At 42.4% G+C, this 23,115-nt stretch overlaps 1 protein-coding gene across 2 annotated transcripts; it reads left to right on the top strand.

Moving 5' to 3' along the window:
- The first annotated feature begins 1,988 nt into the window (after positions 1-1,988).
- On the top strand, positions 1,989-8,526 carry TTR (transthyretin). Of its 2 annotated transcripts, none has more exons than XM_028524594.2 (4): positions 1,989-2,187; positions 3,078-3,202; positions 4,941-5,076; positions 8,269-8,526. In XM_028524594.2, the coding sequence occupies exons 1-4, from the start codon at positions 2,119-2,121 to the stop codon at positions 8,374-8,376; spliced, it is 438 nt and encodes a 145-aa protein (XP_028380395.1). In that variant the 5' UTR covers positions 1,989-2,118; the 3' UTR covers positions 8,377-8,526. The 2 variants fall into 2 exon arrangements, with proteins under 2 accessions (XP_028380395.1, XP_028380393.1); XM_028524592.2 differs by having other exon boundaries at positions 2,036-2,193.
- Positions 8,527-23,115: the final 14,589 nt, after the last annotated feature.

The following is a 23,115-nucleotide window of genomic DNA, read 5'->3' as shown; positions in this document are numbered from 1 at the left end:
ATCGAACCTGGGACACTTTGGTTCCCAGCCCACGCTCAATCCACTGAGCTATGCCAGCCAGGGCTCCAATTTTTAATTTTTATAATTATTTCAGGTTTTAGAGAAACATCCCACAGACCAAATATAACATATCTACGAACTGGTGGCAGCCTGGGAGTGCCAGTTCACGTCTACCTTTCTAGGTGTCACCAGAACGTAACCTTATGATGCATGCAGGGAAGATTTATCTGAGAGAGAAGAGAATTTGCAAGTGTTTGGAATTCACACAGAAAACAGGTTTTCCATCCAAGTTCAGAGCAATGGGAAATCATCAAACAAATATTGGAAGACGATATATGAGCAATGTTAGAAAAAGGCCTTTCTCCTTAGCAGAGATGTTGAACCTATTATAATTATTGTATACTTTACACCACGAAAAGTAGTTTACAGTTTACAAAGAGTTTTTATGTCAAATCATATTAAAAGTTATTAGAACAGCCCTGGCTGGTGTGGCTCAGTGGATTGAGCACCAGCCTGCGAACCAAAGGGTCTCCAGCTCAATTCCCAGTCAGGGCACATGCCTGGGTTGAGGGCCAGTCCCCAGCAAGGGATGCACGAGAGGCAACCACACATTGCTGCTTCTCTCACTCCCTTTCTCCCTCCTTTCCACTCTGTATAAAAACAAGTAAATAAATAATCTTTTTAAAAAGTCATTAGAACAGTTCTTCAAGTAGAAACATCAGGTGGTTTCTATTCTAGAAGTGAATAAGCTGAGTATCTGAATATTAAATAACTCAGAGAAGGTATTCTGGGAAACTGGGCAGCAGAACTAGGAACTGGATGGCTCAGGTCATCTACATCTAAATTCAGAGCACTTTCCAGTGCTACCTCAGACTCCAAGGCCTGATCCCGGGCCTGACTATGCTCAAAACTGCCCTTGCTCATTGCCTCCCTGTGGTCAACCCACTCTCCCAGGTCTCCTCCTGCACATTTCCATATTCCTGAGTGCCTTTCTGTCCCTACCCCCTCTCCCTTTCCTTCATGATCTCTGGTTGAGTTTATTTAACCTGACTCTGTTGGCCATAGAAATACTCCTCTAACTCCCAGTGCTCCAAGCTGGACTCACCCTTAACATGTATTTGTCCAAAATGTTGGTCTATCTTCTTTATGTCTTTTGCATTTTTGTCTCTACGAGGTCAAAACCTGTCTTAGCAAATCTATGAACAAAGACACATAGGTGCATGCACATACACATACACACAAGAGCTGGTCCTTGATCTCTGCATCATAAAATCATTACCCTTCCTGGACTTTTAAGCTGGTCAGGAGGGAGAGAATCTGTTGTCCACTGTGGCTTCTACTTCTCACTGTCATCTCTACTTCCTGCCAGAAATTTTGATTCAGACAGAAGCCAACTGGGTAACCTTGCTCCTGCTGTAAACAGGATTCGGTTCTTTGTATTTCAGGCTCATCAGTGCCAGCATGAAATGTGTCATTATTCTTTGGGTTGACATGAGCCTTGTCTGGGAAGAACAGCAAATTGAGGAGAAATTGCCAACTAAGAAAGCTTCCAAATAACTTATTTTGGCTAATACTAGAGTTTTTAAAATGTAAGCAGTAATGAGTTATTTTCTTGCTGACTTGTGGACATATACCAAGGGCAATGATGTTTTCTAATGTGCTATATTTAAGCCTGAGCAGCCAAATATCATTCAATGTGAAGTAAATTATTACAGCATGTACCTATCATCTAAAATGAAAGATAAAATGTATAGAAAATGGAAAACATGCATAGAAATAGGTAAAGGAGAAAAATAATCCCCAGAATGTCTCTGCATTCAGCCAAGGGGAGTGCAGAATATTTTTGTTTTTTTTACATTGTTTTGGGTTTGGTCTTCCAGCTGGTCAAATGGCCTGTTAAGAATATTTCATAGTGCTAATGTGCTATGCACTAATCTCTCTAGGCAAGGTTCATATTTGAGTGGGTTACTTATTCTCCTTTTGTTGACTAAGTCAATAATCAGAATCAGCAGGTTTGGAGTCGGGTTGGCAGGGATCCGCAGCCTGGCTTGCGAGAAGGTAGTATAAAAGCCCCAAGTTCGGAGCGACCATCATAGAGGCCCACTGGTTCTTGGCAGGATGGCTTCGCATCGTCTGCTGCTCCTCTGTCTCGCTGGACTGGTACTGGCGTCTGAGGCTGGCCCTGCGGTGAGTGTTTGAGTCTGTGAAGTCCCTTTCATCCATTTCCTATGGACACTAAATGAAGTCAAAGTGACTTCCTCCAGCTTTGCCAGTCGGCTCCTGTGACTAGGGTCAGGGTACCCAGCATCTATTTTTAAGCAGTATGGATTCAAACTTCAAAAAGAATGAAGTTCTGCAGAGCTCACTGAACTGGAGCTTGGATTCGGGGTGCCTTCCTCCATTGCTCTGGTGCTTCGGGGGTTGCAATGTCTGGTGCCTCAGTTTCCCCAGGTGGGTGGTAGACATAAAGATAGGGTATTGATGAAGCTATGAATATTGAATTTTTAGAAACACATCCCCTTATAGAGTCTACTTCCCCTTAGTTAATCAAAATGTATTTATTGATTACTTTCTGAAAGGTTTGGCAGACAACATTCTAGTCAGATATGTGATTCTTAAGTGCTCTAGAAGAATTACCTAATGCTATAAAATGGGTCGGGAGGTAACCTGGCATTAATTTACAACAACTGGGATTTACTACAGCAACAACTGACTAACATGCTCGCAGGAAAAACTACTTGCTTCGATGGCACATTACATCTTTTCAGTAATTCCACTCATATGGTGAGGTTTAACAAAGCAACTATTCTCAGAAGGCCTATTTTCCCCCTTACATTCATTACACATGCCCCCAGTGATCGCAGTGTGCCTGGAGGCAGAAACCATTCTTGCATTGGAAACAATCACGGCTGTGTTACACTGAGTAAGGGAAGCTCATTAACTGCCAGCACTTTCGAGGCTGGAAATGGGATTAGCGTGTGCTGCTTGCCTTGCTCCAGATTTCTAACACCGTGAAGCATGGACCATTTCATGCAGACCAGGTTTGTTGACTTCTCACTTGTCCTCTCCATGCCCAGGGTGAATCCAAATGTCCTCTGATGGTCAAGGTCCTAGATGCCGTCCGAGGCAGCCCTGCTGTCAACGTGGCCGTGAAAGTGTTCAAAAAGGCTAATGATGAGACCTGGGAGCCGTTCGCCTCTGGGTAAGCTGCCCAACTAACCCAGACATGAGTCTTTGTTTTATTTTCCCATTTGCCTGCCAGGTGCTGAAGAGGGGGCTCACATCATTCACTTAAGAATCTACAAATAGATTGAAAATTTGGGCAAAGGTCAAGTGAGCCCTGAGAAGGATGCCCTTCTCTTGTCTGCGTAGCTGGGAGCGACGGGGAACCTGAGCGGCATTTAAGGCAGATGGTGGGAAAAGGAGAAGCCGATAAGAAGGTGATGAAAACTATGGACTCCCTGCCTGGAAAAATGCACACACACTCACACATATAAAAATGCATATGGAATTTCAGGGGGGTTTTTCTTGGTGCCCTGTCATAACACTCAAGCTGAGTCATTGTCTTGGATTTTGAGGGAAGACATACAATTTGTGTCCATTTATTAATGAAGAAAGGACCTGAGGGGCAGCGTTGACCAGGCACCTGTCTGTAGTTTATCAGGATCACCCAGAATCCAGGGCCTTCGTCCAGCAAAGCCTTGTGGAACACCTACCTACTCTGTGAAGCTGGGGGCTGTTCCACTCGGTGAGAAAGGACACAGGAGACAAGGATGCATGACACACAGTGTGGCCACAGACCAACCTTGGGGTCACCCACTGTCAGGGGCAAAAATGACTTCTCACCTTCATCAGGTCCTTTACATTTTTTAGGGAGTTTTACACCTCCACTGGCACAAATTTCGAAGAAAATGCCAATGAGTGGACCTAAACGAGCTACTTGAAAGAAAGGAACCCTCTGTCGAAAGTAATCCTGCTAAGTGTTTCTGTCTCCTGGGAGGAGCCTTTCTGTGGGTTTTAATGGAACCCCAAGGACCACATTATGCTTCTTCACCCCTCATTGGGCAGACCATTTTCTTTGGTGTGGTTCCAACTGAGTTTTTATTTCTTAATTCATTTACGTTTATAAAAATGCCAAGTGCAATGTGGAAAGTAGTTAAGAGACTATTCTAAGTAACAGATGGAATGGACACCAAAAACATTCAGATGCTTGTGTGAATCTGCTTTTTTATGACAAGACAAAAAAGGAAGTTAAAAATTTATGTAAATTTTTAGGGAAGAAAGGTAGAAGGGCAATGGTCAGAGTCAGTGAAGAAATTCCCATTTTACCCAAGTTTCTGCAGTCTGATGGAGAGTGATTTCAAACCACAGCTTTTGAGCTTGTGCTTATCGGGAAATAGAAATTGCCTAATTAAAAAAAAAAAAAAAAAAAACTTAAAGGAGTTGCCTTGTATTTGTTGTAGGCAAAAAGTTACCAAAGAAATTAGATATATAAACAATGGAAGAGTCAGGTACAAGTTTCTCATCGAACTTTGGGGTCCCCACTCTGTGTACAACTGCTGCCACTTCTGAAAGGTACCCTCACATCACTGGTGAGGTCCTGGTGTCACGGGGGACGGGAGCCCGAGGGATGGAGGGCCCCTTCCATGGGGTGTTAGGAAGCTTTACCCAACACCAACCCTGAATCCCAGTGACTGTTTTTGAAGAAAAACATTATACCTCTGTCTTGTTCTCCTAAGACAAAAATACCTTCAGTAAGCTTTTCAAAATACTTCTGACAAATCTCCTGTCAGTTATTTCAGGCATTTAGTAGAATTTTCTCTCTCCTGACCTGGTTGAAAAAATATATATTCATATACTCAAACGGCCCGTGTGTGTGTGTGTGTGTGTGTCAACTTGCCCTTACTGCCTAACTTAACCTGGACTTTTTCACCTTTTAGGAAAACCAGTGACTTTGGGGAGCTCCACGGGCTCACAACCAGTGACAAGTTTGTAGAAGGGATATACAAAGTGGAACTGGACACCAAATCCTACTGGAAGGCACTTGGCATCTCCCCGTTCCATGAATCTGCAGAGGTGAGTATGTAGACATTTAAGCTGTTTTTCATTTTAATTTTTTGGCTGTGATTTTTAATCTCAGGAAATGCACATTTTGTACTTTGCACACTATGGAAATGCATACCATAAACACATCATTGTGCTAGCACAGTTCTAGCACAATTCTCTCTCATTTCCATAACCAGAAATGCATGCAACTCTGAAAAGCAAACTTTCTCACTAAGTTTGGTGAAAACTCATTTAGTTACAAGACCTCAGCTGACATGACGCTCTTTATAGTCTGAGTTCATTCTACTGTCATTTGCTGAAGAACTACCAATATGTGGTTTTTAGGCAGCCCTCCAGACCGACTTAGGGTGTTATGTAACAAAAGGTAGATGTATTATTTTACTTCTCTAAAATCTGAAAAATTCTTCATTCCAAATACATCTGGAGCCCAGAGGTCTGGATAAGTATTTTGGGGCAATGCTCATAGGGACAGTGAATTCGAAATAACACTGGCAACACAACAGATAATATATATCAAGCATACACATGCCTGACACTGCTGTGTTTTCTATATTTAACCTATTTAATCTTTGTAAACAACCCACTGGAGTGAGTCTGATCTTTATGCCCATTGTACAGATGAAGAAAATGAGGCTCAGGGAAGTTATTTAACTTGTCAAAGGTCACAGGGCTCATGAGGGGAGAAGCAGCATATTTACCAACAGGGCCCAGGCTGGATTAAGTAAGACTCAGGTGTGTCTCGGCTTTCTTCTCATGAGAAACCAACCTAATAATAATAATAATAATAATACCACATTTCTAACCCTTAGTGCATGCTTTATTCCTCTATTTATGAGTTACAAAGAACCTCAAAGTTATACATGGGCCCAATCTCCCTGCCTCCTCTTTGTAATTTCTTAAGTCATTTAAAACAGATGGCTGTCATGGAAATAGAATCCAGACGTGTTGTTCAGAGTTAAAGATCAACTAATTGCATAAAAAATAGCTCAACATGAAAGAGAACCATTCTCTCTGGCTTAGTCATGGATTAGACCTTCAAAAGCATAAAACAGTTCTTTTAGTAGACAGTGTAGTCAGGGAAACTGTAGGGGCCACAAGTCACCAAAATAGCCAAATCTACCAAGAAGCAAGTCTCTGGCTTCTTGTCAGCCAGGCAGCAAGACCCAGAGCCCGGCCACAGTCAGGTGCAGGGTTTAGATGGTGCCCACCACAAAACACGTGCTCCCAGAGTCTCAGGCCCTACCCTAGAGCACCGATCAGCCTCCCTTCGATACTGGTCTGCCCTAGATCTCAGCCTGATGAGACCATCTGAGAAGATTCCTTACTACGCATGACATTGCTCCTATCCATTAAACTCTTCTTCACTCTTTTAGTATTCACTCAACAAACATTTAAAAATAAAAACCTGCCCTGGCTGGTGTGGCTCAGTGGATTGGGCACTGTCCTGCAAACCAAAGGGTTGCAAGTTCAATTCCAAGTCAGGGCACATGTCTGGGTTGTGGGTCAAGTCGCTGGTGGGGGGTACACAAGAGGTAACCACACAATGATGTTTCTCTCCCCCTCTTTCTCCCTCCCTTCCTTCTCTCCAAAAATAAATAAATAAAATCTTTAAAAAAAAAAAACTATTTGTTGAGCACTCTGCTAGATATTCAAAAGTGAAAACACATCTGTCCCTTCGGGACATATCAGGCCAGACCATGAGCCACCCTGGATCCTGAGTGGGTGTGGGGAGTGTCAGTGGGCAAGTAGTCAAGCATGAGCCCCACTGCTGCACTTCCGTGACTGGTGGGTCCACGCCAAGTTCAGCCATGAGTTCCCTTCTCGGTAGCTTCTTCCAGTCAGGACCTCCCAGAACATTGCTGTCCTGCAGCATCGGTCACCTCCTCCTTGACCCATGACCCAAGTGGCCACATTAGACTTACAAAGAAGGTTAGAAATTTACTTCAGAGTTATTAGTCCTCTTCATTTCATAGAATTTTGAGCACAAATTATGCCATTTACAATTTTCACAAAGAATTAAATGGGAATGGAAGCCAATGCCACTCTAAGGGATGAGTTTTCCCAATTTTGATTCCAGAAACTAGGCCTTTAAGGAATTCCCTTTCTCTTTCAGACTGATTCTTAAGTGACTCTCACTACTTCTTGCCCTGATGCTATTTTTGGTTTTGGTATAGTTCAATCACATCTTTTTGTCTCCTGTCCCCACGTACCCAAGGTTTCCTTTTTTCATATTTGGAACAAAATTTATTTTTCTAGGGCATGTTCAAACCCCAGTCCAGGGCCTGTACTCAGAATAAATAGAATCAAACACCTCCTTATGGTCCTCTATCTCCCGAACCAAAGTTTTTCCTGTTTGCCTCAGTCCAGACACCTAACTGTCCCAACACCTGAGTCCCACAAGCTCTATTAAATTTGCCTGAAGTATGTGACTGACCAGAACACACTTTAATCCATTATTTGCCCAATTAGAAAGCTTAAATGAGCTCTAGTAGGTGAGTATATTTCAGAATTCCAACATGATCTTCTACATTCTGCTTGAACCATAAATAGAACCCTCTAGTGCTTTTACCCCATATTTCACTGCTTGTGATAAACGTTAAAATACACTTGATATTCACCGTGGAAAATGCAAAGGAATAATGGGAGAAAAGTCTCTGGCTTCAGACACGGTGGCCATAACTTGTAGTCTAGTTCTGTCCCTGGATGAACTTGCAGCAAGCACTCTAATTCAGAGTTCTCGTTTGCTTATCCGTAAAATGAGAAGAATGTTTCCTTTCAGCTCTAACATTCTGGGTCTCTTAAGCCTGCAGTGGGATTGGCAGAAACCATTCTCAAGACTTCGGGTCATTGCATGCCAGTTTTTACATTCTCCCCTCCTTTCTCTAAACCCAAGAAAATGGACAAGAGCACGTAGGCTCTCTGTGATCTGCCTCAGTCAGGCTACGGCCACCTGATTTTCAGCGCAGGTCTGAGAAACCAAAGTCCTACTCATCCAGGCTTGAGGGAACTCTCATTCTAAGGACTGCACGGGGCTCCAGTGGTTAGCTGGCCAGCTTTGGATTTCTGCCTTTTGTTCTAACTGTTTCCAAAACCAAAATAATAAAAAAAGAATAATGACTTCAGCACAGGACTTCCAGCGGCTCTTCCATGACTCACGTTGTCGGGCAGTTGGAAACGCACCCTGTCTGTGTTCTCTCGTAGGTGGTGTTCACAGCGAATGACTCGGGCCCACGCCACTACACCATCGCTGCTCTGCTCAGCCCCTACTCCTACTCCACCACAGCCCTCGTCAGCACCCCCAAAGAATGAGGGACCCCTCCCCCTGTCAATTTGAAGGAGGGGAGATAAGACTTCATGTAACCGATAGTATTCCATTTTTGTTACAACAGTGTTTTCACTTCATGAACTCTGTTAGAAACCCAGGCAGGGGCAATAAAGCGTTCCTATTAAAGCACTCTCCATTTCATCTGAACGTGCTTTCTTCACTCCCTTATTGTCGTCTCAAAAACCAATTTTCAAATTTTATAGGGAAACAAAGGATCTCAGAAAAGTCTCTGGTGAACTCTGAGGAATATCTAAGTTTCCATTGTCTTTCAACCTAAACACATATTCAACATGGTCTGCAACCACTGAAAATACACATTCCAAAAATGAGAAAGCTTTATTTCCCTACAGACTTCAGTAAGTAGCAAAAGACAAGTTCTAAGGGCCTACTTCTTTACTCCCTGTGTCCCCTTTAAGTGCTTTCCTGGTTTCAAGAGTAGCACAGCTTCACCAGGACAGACCTGCAGGGTCTCAGACCCTCTGATTCTGTTCAGACCAGCTATGCCCTCCACCCAGTCAGCTGACCAAGGGGTGTAATCAGAGAACCCTCACAGCCCCCATCACTTAGAGGAAGCCAATATTCATGTATCGAGAGACGACTAGCTACAGAGCACTGTTTTAGGTGCTCTGAACACGAAGAATAAGATCGAGTGCTTGCATTTAAAGAGCTCACATTCTTTTGGGAAGATAACTGTGTCCGTGGGATTGGACAGAGACTTTGCCACAAGACATGGCAGAAATAAGAAAGGGAGCATCAGACAGCTTGAAAAAAGAAGAGGACTCAGAATAAACGTCACTTAATCTGGATCTTGGTGGTTTGTCACTTAGAAAAGCAAGGAGGTGTTCTGGGTAGAGGGAGCAGAAATTGCAAGGCCAGGCCAAGTGAAACCACTTGATAAGTTGAGGCAACAGATGGGGATTCAGAACGTTGAAGTGGCCCTCACCATTGTGGCTCAGTTGTCTGGGCATCATCCCACAAAGAGAAAAGTCACCAGTTTGACTCCTGATCAGGGCACACGCATGGGTTGCAGGTTCGGTCCAAGTTGGGTTGCGTAAGAGAGGCAACCGATCTATGTTTCTCTCTCACATCAATGTTTCTCTCCCTCTCTTTCTCCCTCCCTTCATCTCTCTCTAAAAATAAAGAAATAAAATCTTCAAAAAAACCCCAAAATATTGAAATGTAAGGGAGATTAAGGTGGGCAAGGTTGTGCAACTGTAACAGACAACCCCATGTCACTGTGGCTCCACAAAGCAAAGTTTACTCACTTCTCATTCACGCCAAGTCTGATGCAGACTTTCTTGGCTGGGTGACTCTCAGAGTGACTTTCCTCCAGATGGTGGCTCAGGGCCTCAGTTTGATTTACTTTGTGCCTTCAAGGGGCATCTAATCAGCAAACTAGAGGAAAAGAGAAAGCATATGGTATTAGGCCCCTCTTGCTGAGATGTCACATGTGATTCCCTGTGACATTTCACTGGCCAGAAATAGTTACATGGCATCATTTTAGATGCACCGAGCAATGCAGCTCCTGGCTGTCAATCACTTCTCAGAACAACCCTACATTCTGGAAAACAAACGCTAATCTCTGTAGGCCAACACCCCTCTCTGCCACAGCAGGGTTGGGAGTGGTGGGGACTGAACCTGGAGTGAAGGGGGCTTTACCAGCTACCTGTTAGAGCTGAGAATTTATTTGATAGCAGTAAGGATCCAAAGACAGAAGCTTGGCATCTGTCATCCCCCATTACTCCCGTGCATAATCTCCAACCAGGACGCAGCAGGAAAAGCTGGGTCAGACCCAAGGGGGAGGCCCAAACACACATAAACAAAACAATCTTCCCATCTTCCTCCAAGTTCAAATCTAAAGTTTTGCCATGCTCTAGTTAACCAGGTAAGGACAGTAAGACATTGCAAAAGAATGGAAGGTAGTTTGGACATTTTAACATGTACTGACCTTTCCCACAAATACAGTCAGTAAAATCAATGTCTCTGATTCTGTTCAATAAGGTTAGCAAGTTCTTCTTCCATGTATATTGGGTTAATGCATATCAAGTTGTCATTTTTGTAAATTAAATGGCCAAATACTGGCAATTTCATAAGATTTAATTTAATACTTACAGTGATTGTATTGGCTCTGACCTGCCTGTTTATAAAATGCTACATTTCCATTTGGCTCTTATTAAATAGCTATGGATTTTTATTACCCAAGCAGTTTGAACATATGTATCTTCAAATATTTATACATATACATATTTGAATTGAATTTAACTTTCCAGCCCCCACTCCCTGTTGCTGTCAGCTAACTTAATCTCGTCCATTGAAATCAATTCAGTTTCCAGTTTGATGCTTAGCCTTTTCCTTCCTTTCTAAATTTTACCTACCCTCTGGAAGCTATGCAGTAGCATCTTGTCACAAAGTAGAATGTGTCGTCTGGTCCTTGTAGTTCTCTGTCTGCATTGCTTCCATTGAAATGACCCTTTTCTCCTTTGGTCTTTCTCGTTATATGTTAGTGTCTTGACTTGCACCCTTTTATGGCCACTAGAATGAGTTGAATTATGTCCCCTAAAAAGATATGTTGAAGACCTAACAGCCAGTACCTGTGATTGTGAAATGATCTGGAAATAAGTCTTTGCAAATGTAATTAGTAAACACGAAGTCATCAGGGTGGGCGCTACCCCAACATGACAGATGTCCTTGAAAGGGCAAAATACAGGCACACGGGGCAACCATCATGTGATGACTGAGGCAAAGCATGAAGCGATGCAGCTACAAGCCAAGAACATCAAGGACTGACAAAAGGACTCTCCCCTCCAGGTTTTGGTGGTAATGCGGCTTTGCTGACACCTTGATTCCAGACTCCTCACCTCCAGAATGGTGAGACAATACATTCCTGTTACTTTAAGCCACCTGACTTGTGGTATTTGGTCCCTGAAGCCCTGGGAAACTAATATCGCCTTCTACTGGAGTCTTCCAAATTTTACCCTGGCCTGTATTCATTGCAACCTTTGCCATTCTGAAAGTCAAATTTACATTTAATATCTATTTTTATTTCTTTTTTTACTTAGTGATACTGAACATATTGTCTTACATTTATTGGCCATTTGTACCTCTTTAGTGAACTATATGTCTGCACAATTTAGCCATATTACACAGCAGGGCCATTAGTTTAGTACTGATTTATAAAAGCTTTGTGTATATTAAAGATATTACAGGTTGTCTCTGAAAAGTGCATGTGATAGACGGAGAAATAGTCAAGTTGTAGAAAACCACATCAGCCAAGATAACTTGGTGGAAGTTAGTGTGATAATTGCAAAGAAGAGGCTGGGAACTGGGTTTTAAGAAACAGAGAGTTGAAAAATCCCAAGGGGAAATTTTGGATGGATACCTGAGGTTCAGGTTAAAGAATCCCTAAATGCTGGGTTTTGGAGGCTTCAGGGTGGGGGCATGACTGGGAGATAAGAAAGCTGAGATACAGAAAGTTAAGTAACTGGCTCAAAGCCATGCAGACAGCTTGGGAAAGCACTGAAAGGCAGAGAATAAACAGATTTGTCACGTAGTCCACGGCCTCCCAATTAGTTTAGACAGTGAGGTACTGCTCATCAAAAGCCTTGAAATAGTGATGAATGCTAATAAGAAATTCTTGCCAATAAACCAACATCAACCTTGGTGGCCTCCCGTCAGCCCAAATCTCTTTGCCCAAAAGATAAATATGTTAATTAATCCCATTCAGGGCCTTCCACACTAATCAGAAACATAGGCATCACTTACTTCCCTAGAGCGAGAGGGATCTTCATCACATTTTATCAATTTCTCAGTGATCTCAGGAATAAAGGTGAGGCTAAAAATGTCACCTTGTAATGAATAAATTTGCAGAGGGGAACTGTGATGAATAATTTTCTGTGTCATCTTGGCTGGGCCATTGTACCCACGGTGAAACACCAGTTTAGATGTTGCTGTAGAGGTATTTTTAGACACAATTAACATTTTTTCCCCAACTTGGATGAAATATAATGGACATATAAGATTGTGTAAAGTTGAAGGTATAAAACATGATGATTTGATTACATATATATTGTGAAAAGATTACTATGATTACATTAGTTAACATAACATTCATCACATGTGGTTACCTTTTCTTCTCATGGTTTCAGATGTAAACATTGAATGAGAATGGAGCGCTCACTTCGTCTGTACCTCTAATTGTATTCGTATGTCTAGCCTTCTTCTCCTCTCCCTCCTCAGAGCCCTGTGATGTGCTTTGGGAGCCTAGTAGGGAGTGGCTGGGGGCTGACGCTGCCAGAGAACAAGAGGGAAAGTATCAGAAGAGATGATGAGAGAATAGGGTCATACAAATTCCCGCGGTGGGAAAAGAAGGCATGGAAAGGAGAACGTGTAGTCAATATTGGTGGAAAACACTTGGCAGAGCAGGGATGGACAGTGGACAGCTCACAGGGCCATCTCTGGCAGTGAGAAAGTAATAGAGAGGAAGAACCCTGGAACCTAGAAAACCACAGTGTTGTGATAAAGAGTAGGATTCAACCAGAAATCGAGAGATGAGAATGGTGTCAGTATTCTCCAGCCAAAATCCATCAGAAACACATCCACGTATTTGAATAGGCTGGATTTATTATTCGTCCCACCAGGATGGGTACACTCTCGCTAACAGGTTAGTAAGAATCTATTAATAGGATCTGAACTTTGGTTGGGTAACTTGGGGTGAGGGGAGACTAAGGAAGTAGGGCTTCCCTCTAGATTGGATGCTATCAGACATTTGGGACAATTCTTTCATTATCTCAATGGTTTATCTGTAGGAAGGGTCAACCAGAGCAGAGATAAAACTATAACTGCTAAAGTAGAAGCAGTTAGTCCTTTAGGTGAGAGGGGTGGTTTGGGATTTTGTGGATTTCACAGTGATTTCACTTTTGTCTTACTTTGCTGTAGTCTCAGAGGGGCCTGTTTGATATTGATGTTCTGTGAGGTTGTCGTGTCCAATTGAACACGTCACAGATAGGCTTGTATAACGCTGAGGCCAGTTTCCAGATGTCAGGAGCTGCTTTTCAACCTGGTCCCTCGATGTCTATAGAGGAATTCAGAGTAGAAATCAGCAGAGAGCATTGACAGCATTGTTGCGGGATGGGAGAGACTTAGAGGAGGCTGTGAAGTCTCAGGCTGCCACCTCAGCTAGCAGAGTGGATGGATGAGGCAGTAACTGAGCTCAGGAACATGGGCAGAAGAGCAGATTTGTAGTCAGAGATGGTGAGCTCAATTTTGGCCACTTCGAGCTTGAAGTAATCAAACACGTTTTCAATCTTATACCTTGGCAGTTGGCATTGCATGTACATACACAGGCAGAAAACAAAGTTCACTAATACTAAAATACGTCCTAGCATTGGACAGCACCTGTCAAACAATGACATTTGGGGCATTTATGCCTTAAACTGTATTCTATCCACGGAGACAGTCCTCCCTAGGAATTTTTATTTCATGCAAACCCTGTTTTACAGCCTATTCCTTCCTTTCACTTGACAGTTCACAGAACACTCCCCTCCCCTAGCACCCTTACTTCTCACTGCCTTTCATAATGGAAATAAAGTTAGAATCAATTCCACCTTCTCAGCTCTCCATTCTCTGTAGGTTAGAATGTCCCAGTTAATTGAAAGCCAAAGCAGATGGTAATTCATCTTTGGCAATCAATGAAATGCTGGAGGTCTGTTCTGGAACCACTGTCAACCAGCAAGGAGAGAGGGGTGACAGGCAGCCTGCTGGAATAAACGCTTGAGGTGTGGGGCTTCCCTCCTGGCTCTGGAGTCACCCACCTGCTGTCACCGCCACTAATGTCACTCCCCAGGAGGCCAAAGGTTATGAAACTGGTTCTAAGATGTGATGGGGAAGGGCACTCATGGGCTTAGGGAGAGAGTGCTGAGGCTGGTGGGAGAGCCCTGGGCAGCTCCCTGGATGAAGGCTCATCCTGAGCTGAACAAACTCTACTTGGCGGTCTTCCCTGGGAAAGCGCACTCGGAATGTATATCAGAATAGATTTCCAAGTATCTGAAAGGCAGTGTCTAGCACACAGCAGAGCTCAATAAATATTTTCTTGATGTATGAGTGAAAGGCTTGGCTCTGAATAGGCAAAGAGTTCTCATCTGAGCCTTTATGACCCCCTTGGGTTTCACCAGGGTAGTGTGTCCCCTCATACTGACATGTGAGAAATGGTACCATGACCTACCAATATGCAAGAAGTGGGTCAGTTTGTTGGGAAACTCTGAAAGATGACCAGCTCTCGGAAATAACCTACTTCAAATACCAAGTGCCAGCTTCTGCATCTTTGGATTGATTTCAAGAACTTTGTCACTGAGGATGTTTAAAAATAGAAAGTCTATTTAAAATGTCCTCTGCCTAGGGCCAGGGCCAAAAGAACAAAAGGGTCATTCAAAATGACAACTAAAGCCTGCTGAGTGGGTTTGGCTGCAGCGTCTTGAAAGGCAGAGACCCCTGCTATCCCAGCCCTCGTCCCAGAGAAGTGGCATGGGCCCAGCACTCTGGGGGGTCGGGTTCTTCACAAGGCCAGGGGGCCCCCAGTGGGAAGCAGGGGCCTTTGTTAGGAGTCAAGACCCTTCTTGCCTGGGGTTTCTAGAGGCAAACACACAGTGAAATCCATGAACACTCTATGATGAATATTCTAGCAATATTGCCAGCATCCTTTCCATTCGTGCCTCTTACACTGAGTAGCGATGGAAAGGCTCTCACCCTGAGCTCCAGGAGAAGAGGAGGGAGGAGCCTGTTGGTCTAAATCAGTCAGTGAAATCTCATCACGGTGTGGTGCGTACTTTAGAGGGAGGGGCTCAGGGGATCTAACAGGGCCCAACCAGAGGGAAACCCAGGACTTCTCTTTCATGGTGAGATGAAAATGTGGGGCCTCCTGAAGAATGCATTACATTGGGTCACTCAAATAACCCAGGTTGTCTCTCCATCTCAAGATCCTTAATTTAATCACATTTGCAAAGTTCCTTGCACAGGTTCTGGGAATTAGCACATGGCTGTCTTTGGGTGGAGTGGGGGAGGGGCATTATTCATTCCATGACAGTGTACATGGATTTGTTTTATTCTATACACATTTGTTGAGCATCTACTCTGTATCAGGTGCTGGAGTGATGAGAATGTATTAAGATCTGGGGTCTCTTTTCAAGGAAATGTTTTTAAAATTGGAGACAGACATGAAAGATAAAATAGAGAGAGAAGAGAAATAAACAGGAGGAAAGGAAGAAGAAGAAGGAGGGAGGGAGGAAGGAAGGAGGGAGGGAAAGGAAGAAGGAAAGAAAGCATTACCATAAAATGTTTAAAATGTTATTGTAGCATAATAAAAATAAATAAATAGTAAAAAAAAACAACCTTGGTCTGAATCTTGGGGGCCAGGAGGCCTTGCAAAAGAGGGGGCACCCAAGCTTGCTCTTTGAAGCTAAGTAGGGGGCACCAGGGAAGTAAATAGGAAAAAGCCATTCCTGAAGAGGAGACTGAATTACAGAGAGGCAAAGATGAGAGTACATTAAATATGCAGAGAAAGGCAAGTAACTTGATTTAGTTCGTGACGAGGATATTTTATACTGAGTGACATAAGATTGAAGGGTTATGCTAAGAAGTTAAAGGACCCATGGGTGTTGGGGAAGCCAGTGACAGGAAAGAAGCCTGATGATCTAGTCAGTGTTCTCTACAGCCCAGTCGCGGAGCTGAGGCAGGGAGAACAGGGGAACCTAAACGCTGTTACAATTTCCAGGGGAAGGGTGGGAAATTCTATTTTTATTTATTTTTGTTTTAATTGATGTCTAATAAACAGAAAGGAAAGGAAATGAACTATATAATTTTAAAGTTCCATTCCTATTCTAAACTTCTGTGGTTTTGCTATTTTTATTCAATTTATTCTCCCAATGGGGCTGATAATTATAATACTATAGCTTCGAGGCCTAGAGTAAAAACAAAAATACATTTACTTCCAGAAAATGGTTTTTCAAAAATCTTTATTGCATGTTTTCCCATTACCATTTAGTCCTCTTATATCCCTCTCCTCCATGCAATCACCACACTGTTGTCCATGTCCATGAGGTCTTTTTCCTTTTTGCTCAATCCCTCCACCTCCAACACCTCCCCTCCTCAACTAGCGGTCATCCCGCTGTCTCTCTTTGAGTCCATCCTCATTCTCCTTGTTAGTTCAGTTTGTTCATTAGATTCCGCGTATGAGTGAAACATACAGTATTTGTCTTTCTCGGACTGGCTTTTTTCACTTAGCATAATGTTCTCCAGGTCTATCCATACTGTTGTAAAGGGTAAAATGTTCTTCGTATGGCTGAATAGTATTTCATTGTGTAAATATCCCATAGTTGTTTTGTCCAGTCATCTGCTGATGGACACTTGGGCTGCTTCCGTATCTTGGTGATTGTAAATAATGCCTCAATGAACATAGGGTGCTTATGTTCTTTTGTATTAGTGTTTTGGGATCCATCAGATATATTCTCAGATTGGAACTGCCAGGTCAAAAGGCAGATCCATTTTAAATTATTTGAGGTATCTCCATACAGCTTTCCACAGTGGCTGCACCAATCTGCATTCCCACCAACAGTGCAAAAGGATTCCTCTTTTTCCACATGCTTGCCCGCATTTGTTTGTTGATTTTTGATGATAACATTCTGACAGGTGTGAGATGGTATCTCATTGTGGTTTTAATTTGCATTTCTCTGATGATCGATGACTTCGAGCATCTTTTCATATGTCTACTGGCCATCTGTATGCCCTCTTTGGAGCAGTGTCTATTCAGGTCCTCTGCCCATTTTTTAATTGGGTTGTTTTTTCTGGTGTTGAGTTTTGTAAGTTATTTATAAATTTTGGATATTAACCCCTTATCAGGTGTATTGGTGAATATGTTCTCCCATTTTGTGGGTTGTCTTTTCATTTTGTTGATGATTTCCTTTGCAGTGCAAAACTTTTTAGTTTGATGTAGTCCCATTTATTTTTTTTCTTTTGTTTCCCTTGCCTGGGGAAATATATCTGATAGAATATTTCTATGAGCAATGTCTGAGATTTTGTTGCCTATGTTTTCTTCTAGGACTTTTATGGTTTCGAGTCTTTTACCCATTTTGAATTTATTCTTGTGTGTCCTGTAAGAAGGTGGTCTAGTTTCATTTTCTGCACATATCTGTCCAATTTCCCCATCATAATTTATTGAATAAACTACCTTTAGTACATTATATGCTTCCTCTGGTGAATATTAATATTAATGTACTGCTACTAATGGCCCAAAACATTTTGAAGACCATGATCTCGAATAATCAGGCCTGGGCCAAGATCTACATCTGTTTGAAAAATCCCATGAGTTCGCATCAGCTGCAAGCCCACATGAATGGCTTAGGTAGTATCTACTGTCAGTTTTCAATTTTAGCTGCATTTTAGAGTCAATTGGAAATATTTTAAAGAATACCCATACCCAGATGAGTTAAGTCAGTTTTCTGGAAGTGTAGCCCAAGTGGGATTGTAGTTTTAAAACCTCCCCAAGGGATTCAAATGTCAGTTGGCACCAGGACCCAGCAGCTGAGAGTGCCATGTATCCAACAGTTCCCAGACTCTGTATGGCCCCTGAATCAGCTTCCCAGAACTTCCTGGACAGGCAGTGATGGGTACCAGAGCCCTGGGAAATTGTTCCAGAATACCTGTAGCCCCTCAAATCCAACTCACACTGAAAATGTATCCCCTGAGATTCTACCTTCTATTGCCTCAGAAAAAAGCAATTAAAAAAAAAAGTGGAAGCCATACTCTGTTACAACTAAAAAAAAAGCTTCATTCAACAAATATTTGTTGAACTCCCATTAAGAGTGCCAGCTAAAGATGAAGAAGAAACGGTCCTCATCCTCAAAGACATCTCACCCTGGTAGGGCTGTTTTTATGTATGCTTGAACACGCTTGATTATAAATAGTTGGTAACTTTGATTGGCATAATCAAAATTGGTTTTAATGAGGTCAAAAACCTTTCTAAGAGAGAAATGCAGTGTCTCAACTAGGGGTCATTTGATTTAAGATTACATTCTCAGTCTAGTTAGTTTGAATGACAATGGATTCATTTAAGGATTCATATGTATCTCACGGAGCACAAACGGCAGGGACACAGCTGGGCCTCCCCAGGGACCAGGACTGGAAAGCTGTCAGGAGCTGAAGTAACTACATTTTTCTCTCCCTGTCTCTGGGCTGCCTGACTCCCAATGTGAGTCCTCTTTTCATTCTCTTTGCAGACCAGCTTCTCTGCTCAACCATAAAGAAGAAAAGTTGCGTTCAGCTCTCCCCTCACAAATTAACTGCCTCAGTCCCTGTGCCCCTTCAAATTGCTGAGAATCTGGTTGGTGTTGTTTGCCCACCGCTGTGCTCTCTCTGGTGGACCCCTTGTCCAGCGAGCTGTGGCCAGGCAAGTTAGGGTGTGTGGGACTCCTCCTCCGAGGAGGTGGTGAAGGCAGGCTCTCTGGGAAAGGACCAGGGGCAGGGCTGCCTCAAAAGGGTAGCTGTTACTTTCCCCACATTAACAATGCAAAGTAAACTGTGAACAACAACAACAACAAAGCACACTAAAAATAGGAAGAAAAAAAAACCCAATAAAACATGCGATCACAGAATTAGTGACATTCATATAATTCAGCAAGAACAATGACCAAATACGATTTGTTTTCTTTCTACTTGCCAAAGTCAATCTTTAATTAATGAAGAATAACACACTAAACATTCGTTCTCTTTTGTCCAAATAATTTTAAAAATGTGTCTCTGTTTAAAATCAGTATCAAGGTTTGTTTTTAAATTTCAATTTTTGATTATAGAAAAACAGGGACATGGTGCAGTTCCTGAGAACTGCCAACCCAAGACCACCATTTGCATTTGTTTCTGGTTTGTCCTGCCAGTCACTCTTTTGTAAAAAAAAAAAAAAAAAAAAAAAAAAAAAAAGCAAATACACACGTTTTTATTTCCCCTTCTTTCATTCACAAAAAGCAGCACTTTATATAGTGTGTGAACCTTATTTTTTCCCACGGGGCACCATCAGCCTGGAAACCAATACATACCAGGGCATAGAATTCCTGCTTCCTTTTCACACGGCCGAGGAGTGCTCCAGTGTGGGGCTGGCCAGAGCCTGTTCAACCAGTTCCCTCCAGGTGTTCAGGTGCTTCCATTTTGCTACTCTAATGCCTCCATGAATAAACATGTACATATGTTGTTTCATATCTGTAGGATGTGTCCTTAGGGTAGAAGCCTAAAAAAGGATTTCTGGGACAGAGAATAAATACTTTAGTACCTTGTTGGATATTGCTCAGTTCCCCTCCACGGAGGTTGTGACATTTTGCATCCTGTGTACGAGAACGCCCAGTGCTAGACAAGCTCACAGATAGCGGTGGTGAGATTTGGGGGTATTTGCTAACCTGAAAAATCAGAATTGATACTTCAATGTAATTTTGATCTGTAAGCCTCTTATTGTTAGTGGATTTGATCATCTTTCATACAGAACTCTTTGCCTCTTTTTAAATTAAATATTTTAGTTTGAAGTCATTGTAGCCTCATGTGCTATTGTAAGAAATAATACAGAGATCTTTGCACCCTTCCCCAAGTCCTTCACCCCATGGTAACATCCTGCAAAGTCGTAGTGCAATGTCACCACCATCATGTGGACATTGATAGTCAACATACCTTCCCTGTGGTAGTCACCAGTTCTGCACCTTTCTTTTCATGTGACATTTTTATGTGAGTTGGACAAGATGGGGTAAACTCATTCCTTTTTCTTCTCCCACTGATGACTGAAGAACAAAAAACAAACCCTACCAGAAGACTTTAAAGGTAGAGTAAAGGTGAACTGTTTAGGGAGACCCAGACTCGAGGAATAACCCAACTGTGAGTTCCAGGGAATTTTTTTTTTTTGCCTCTTCCCTGATCCCCTCCTGGAAGCTAGAGACATCTGCAACCCCGAATGCCAACAGAAGCAGACCAAAAGAAAAAGAAAAGCTCCCCCTTCCCACCCTCTGCCAAAAAGCCTGCTCTCTGGAGTCTAAGAACCTACAGAAGTGTACACCAGCAAGCAGACACCTTTCTATATACCTGTCACTTTTCCAAAAGGGAAGCTGAGAAAAACCAAGATGAATTCTACCCACCTCCTTCACCTCCACATGCTCCTAACACTCAGTGCAGTGTCTGAGACACAGTAGGTGCTTTAAAATGCCCATCAATATTGGGGTTAAAGAGGCTAAAGACAAGACTGCCACACGTTGTTAGACATCTTGAAAGACTACAGAATCACCCTATGCAAAATGGCATTTCTACAAGGTCAGGGGATAAGAGTCTAATGAAGGAGAAGTCTGGTTTCCATAGTGACCCTGTTCTTCCTGAACGAAAGCATTCACAGGATTTCAGAGTCCAGGAAAACTAATAGCCAGCATGATTTTTCCTGATTCTAACCACGGTTGTGGAAGAAAAGAAGAAAAGACAGGGAAGAGCAGGTGAAGGAAGGGGTAGGGAGGAAGGACTGTGTAATAGAAAGTCAGAATCGTCCTTGGACATAAGCCAGGTACAGTTTTTAAGCTACCTCAGATGTAAATTTTGTTCCAGAGGTAAATCAACACCTTCACCTCGATAAGTCAAACAGATGTTTTCAGCATCTGCTCTCAAACTCTGCCATCGTATTAGCTTCTAGTGATATTTAGTTTGCAAAGTGACCTTCACTTTCCATGTATTATTTGTTTACTTAATAAAAACAATCCTGGCAGTGAATTCTTAACTATGCCATTTTTCCTTTTATACGCTAATCTATAATTACTTTTCTAAAGCTTAGTAAATATTTTTAAATTTTAAAATTACATTGAACAAAAAAGATGAGCCTGGCTCCCTGTTCAGATATTGTTGCAGATGGGTCCAAACCCATTTTGATGATGACCCTTAACTGTCATAGTTAAGGCACTGATCCTACTTAACACAGTTCAATAAGTAGGTATGGCATAATATGCATCAATGGAACAGTAATTGAGAATGCTGTGGTGTGTTCTTTCCTGCTAGATGGCAGTGTTCTCCCGACAGGATCATTCATTCTGAGCACTGTGCTAGAAGCTGGGGTACAATAATGAATGGCATACCCCACTGCTCTCAAAGAGCTAACAATCTTTGGGAGAGAAAAATGTGCAAATAAATGTAATAGTGTGAGGCCTACTTTAATAGGGTTCGTGTACTATAGGGCAGGTGTGCAAGGAAAAGAGCAGCAAGTTTTATTTGGGTTGGCCAGAGAAGGCTTCCAGAGGAGCATATCAAGTCTTAAGAGATACACAGCAGATCGTTTGGTAGACGAGGATAGAAAAGATGGTGTGCAAAGGCAAAGGGGCATGATGCTGGCCACTGGGAGTCGCTCACAGGTGGCTGGAGGATTTAAAGGCTGTGATACGAATGCAGGGTGAGCTGTTGGTCCTAGAGAGGAAATTCAGGCCATCAAGGACCTGGCGTGAGAGGCAGAAATACATGGACCTCACCCTGTAGGTCCTACTAGAAGATTTTAAAGCAAGGGAGTATTTCAAGAGACACAGTTTCCTTGGCAATATGGAAGATAGATTCAAAGAAAACAGCATACCTCTGTAGTAAGAAAAAACTGGGAGAAAAAAAAGGACTCATGGACATGAACAACACTGTAGTAATTGCTGGGAGGAGGGGGATATAAGGACACTAAGTGGTAATGGAAAAATATATAATACCTTAGTTTACTGCCAAAAAAAATAAGAAAATTTAAGTTAAAAAAATGAAAAAAAATATTGGATGGATCCACGACTGGTAGTCGTGGAAACAAAAGACCAGATGGACCAGAGACTTACAAAGTAGAGTTAATGTTGACTGTACAGAGAAAAGGGAGGACTCAGATCTGTTCTTGAGTTACTAAGTAGATGGTAAAGCAGGAGAGAGATTAGGTTTTGAAAGGGGTTATGATAAATTCAGTTTGTGACAAGCAAGTGGTGCTGACCAATAAGTTGACACCATGGTTCAGGAACTAAGAATTGTGAGCTGGAGATACAGCCTGGGAGTCTCCTGCACATAACTAGGGGGACCACGCAGTTAAAGCTTTGCAAGTACAGAGCTCATCTGCTGTACGTGCCTATTTAAACTCATTAAAATTAAACAAAATTTAAAATCCAGTTCCCTACTTACCCTATTCACATTACAAATGCATAATAGCCACGTGAACCTGATGACTACAATATTGGATAGCACAGCCATAGAACATTTCCATCAACACAGAATGTTCTATTGGACAGGGCTAGACAGTGGTCCTAGAAAGTGAATTATTGATCAGAAGAAAGAATAGATGGCAAAGGAAGAGTCTCCCAAGAAAATCGAGGATGGGTGAAAGAGCCAACCCCCAAAGCCAAGGTAGGAAAGAAAAAGCAGGCAGTCAGGCCCATGGGGACATTTACTAGTTCAACTGTAATACTGACAAGGAACAAGTGACTGAATGCCCTCCATGAGCTTAAGCTTAGTGGTGTGGTAGGTGCTTTCCGCACCATCTACTGAAAACCACACAACCCTCTAAGAAAACACAGCCTGATTCCCATTTGCTACACTTCTCATGACTGATTGCTGAATTTTAATTGTGCACTTTTGCCAGTTTTACTAATTGTTTACATACATTATCATGTAGTATATTGGGTAATCACTGACTTCACGCCCTAGGAGAATTAAAGAATGTG

This window comes from Phyllostomus discolor, chromosome 9 (assembly GCF_004126475.2).
Source record: "Phyllostomus discolor isolate MPI-MPIP mPhyDis1 chromosome 9, mPhyDis1.pri.v3, whole genome shotgun sequence".
Taxonomy (NCBI): domain Eukaryota; kingdom Metazoa; phylum Chordata; class Mammalia; order Chiroptera; family Phyllostomidae; genus Phyllostomus; species Phyllostomus discolor.
The sequence above is the reverse complement of the archived record's forward strand: the minus strand, read 5'-3'. Positions and strand labels throughout refer to the sequence as shown.

Excerpts from the sequence above, each read along its gene's own strand:
- TTR (XM_028524592.2), top strand. The coding sequence starts at position 2,119 with ATGGCTTCGCATCGTCTGCTGCTCCTCTGTCTCGCTGGACTGGTACTG. Across the intron at positions 3,203-4,940 it reads TGGGAGCCGTTCGCCTCTGG|GAAAACCAGTGACTTTGGGG; the intron begins GTAAGCTGCCCA and ends TTCACCTTTTAG. Across the intron at positions 5,077-8,268 it reads CGTTCCATGAATCTGCAGAG|GTGGTGTTCACAGCGAATGA; the intron begins GTGAGTATGTAG and ends GTTCTCTCGTAG.